Genomic DNA, 1231 nt, shown 5'->3' on the forward strand with positions numbered 1-1231 from the left:
AAAAGCAAAAAAAAAGAAAAAACTCATCTCTGGAGAATCTGTATAGAAAAAGTAAGTAAAGTTCCTAGTTTGAGGTATTTTTGAAGGAATTGTGCGATTTTCGTACATTTCTAGTACTTCTGAAGACTATTTACATATATTCAAGACTAAAATGAACTCCAGAAAATGGCGACTCTGTCCCTTTAACAAGAAAAGCAAAACTTCATTTATATTAAACTTTTTATATTTTCAGACGGTACAATAATAAGATAGTGTCGTATGATCATTGTACAAGACCAAGAAATAAAGACAAATTTCTATAATCAATACAAAATGAAAGAACAGGATCGATCAACTTTAACATCAAATCAACTAGATAAAGACAGTAGTTTACAAGAAGAAAGTAGTCAGAGTGAAGGTTTACAAGGAGAAAGTAGTTTGAGTGAAGGTTTACAAGGAGAAAGTAGTCAGAGTGAAGGTTTACAAGAAGAAAGTAGTTCGAGTGAAGGTTTACAAGAAGAAAGTAGTTCGAGTGAAGGTTTACAAGAAGAAAGTAGTTCGAGTGAAGGTTTACAAGAAGAAAGTAGTTCGAGTGAAGGTTTACAAGGAGAAAGTAGTTCGAGTGAAGGTTTACAAGAAGAAAGTAGTTCGAGTGAAGGTTTACAAGAAGAAAGTAGTTCGAGTGAAGGTTTACAAGAAGAAAGTAGTTCGAGTGAAGGTTTACAAGGAGAAAGTAGTTCGAGTGAAGGTTTACAAGGAGAAAGTAGTTCGAGTGAAGGTTTACAAGAAGAAAGTAGTTCGAGTGAAGGTTTACAAGAAGAAAGTAGTTCGAGTGAAGGTTTACAAGGAGAAAGTAGTTCGAGTGAAGGTTTACAAGGAGAAAGTAGTTCGAGTGAAGGTTTACAAGAAGAAAGTAGTTCGAGTGAAGGTTTACAAGAAGAAAGTAGTTCGAGTGAAGGTTTACAAGAAGAAAGTAGTTCGAGTGAAGGTTTACAAGGAGAAAGTAGTTCGAGTGAAGGTTTACAAGGAGAAAGTAGTTCGAGTGAAGGTTTACAAGGAGAAAGTAGTTTCTGCACCATGTGGGCTAATGAAGACAGGCAACACCATGCAGGATGCAATGAGAGACATTTTGCCAGGACAGCGGAAATAGCCTTTTAGCTCTTTTCGATTTCCAACTATCGATGGATCTATAACTTGCAAAGAATGTTGCACATCCGTCATAGCTGCTCAACAAACACTACAAATAGGAACG

At 36.0% G+C, this 1231-nt stretch overlaps 1 protein-coding gene across 1 annotated transcript; it reads right to left on the reverse strand.

The window, feature by feature from the left end:
* Positions 1–446: 446 nt before the first annotated feature.
* On the reverse strand, positions 447–1058 carry LOTGIDRAFT_148787 (hypothetical protein; the record flags this gene model as incomplete). The annotated part of the gene is made up of 1 exon (XM_009048576.1): positions 447–1058. The coding sequence occupies one exon, from the start codon at positions 1056–1058 to the stop codon at positions 447–449; it is 612 nt and encodes a 203-aa protein (XP_009046824.1).
* Between the last annotated feature and the right edge of the window lie 173 nt (positions 1059–1231).

Source organism: Lottia gigantea, assembly GCF_000327385.1.
Source record: "Lottia gigantea unplaced genomic scaffold LOTGIsca_12413, whole genome shotgun sequence".
Classification (NCBI taxonomy): domain Eukaryota; kingdom Metazoa; phylum Mollusca; class Gastropoda; family Lottiidae; genus Lottia; species Lottia gigantea.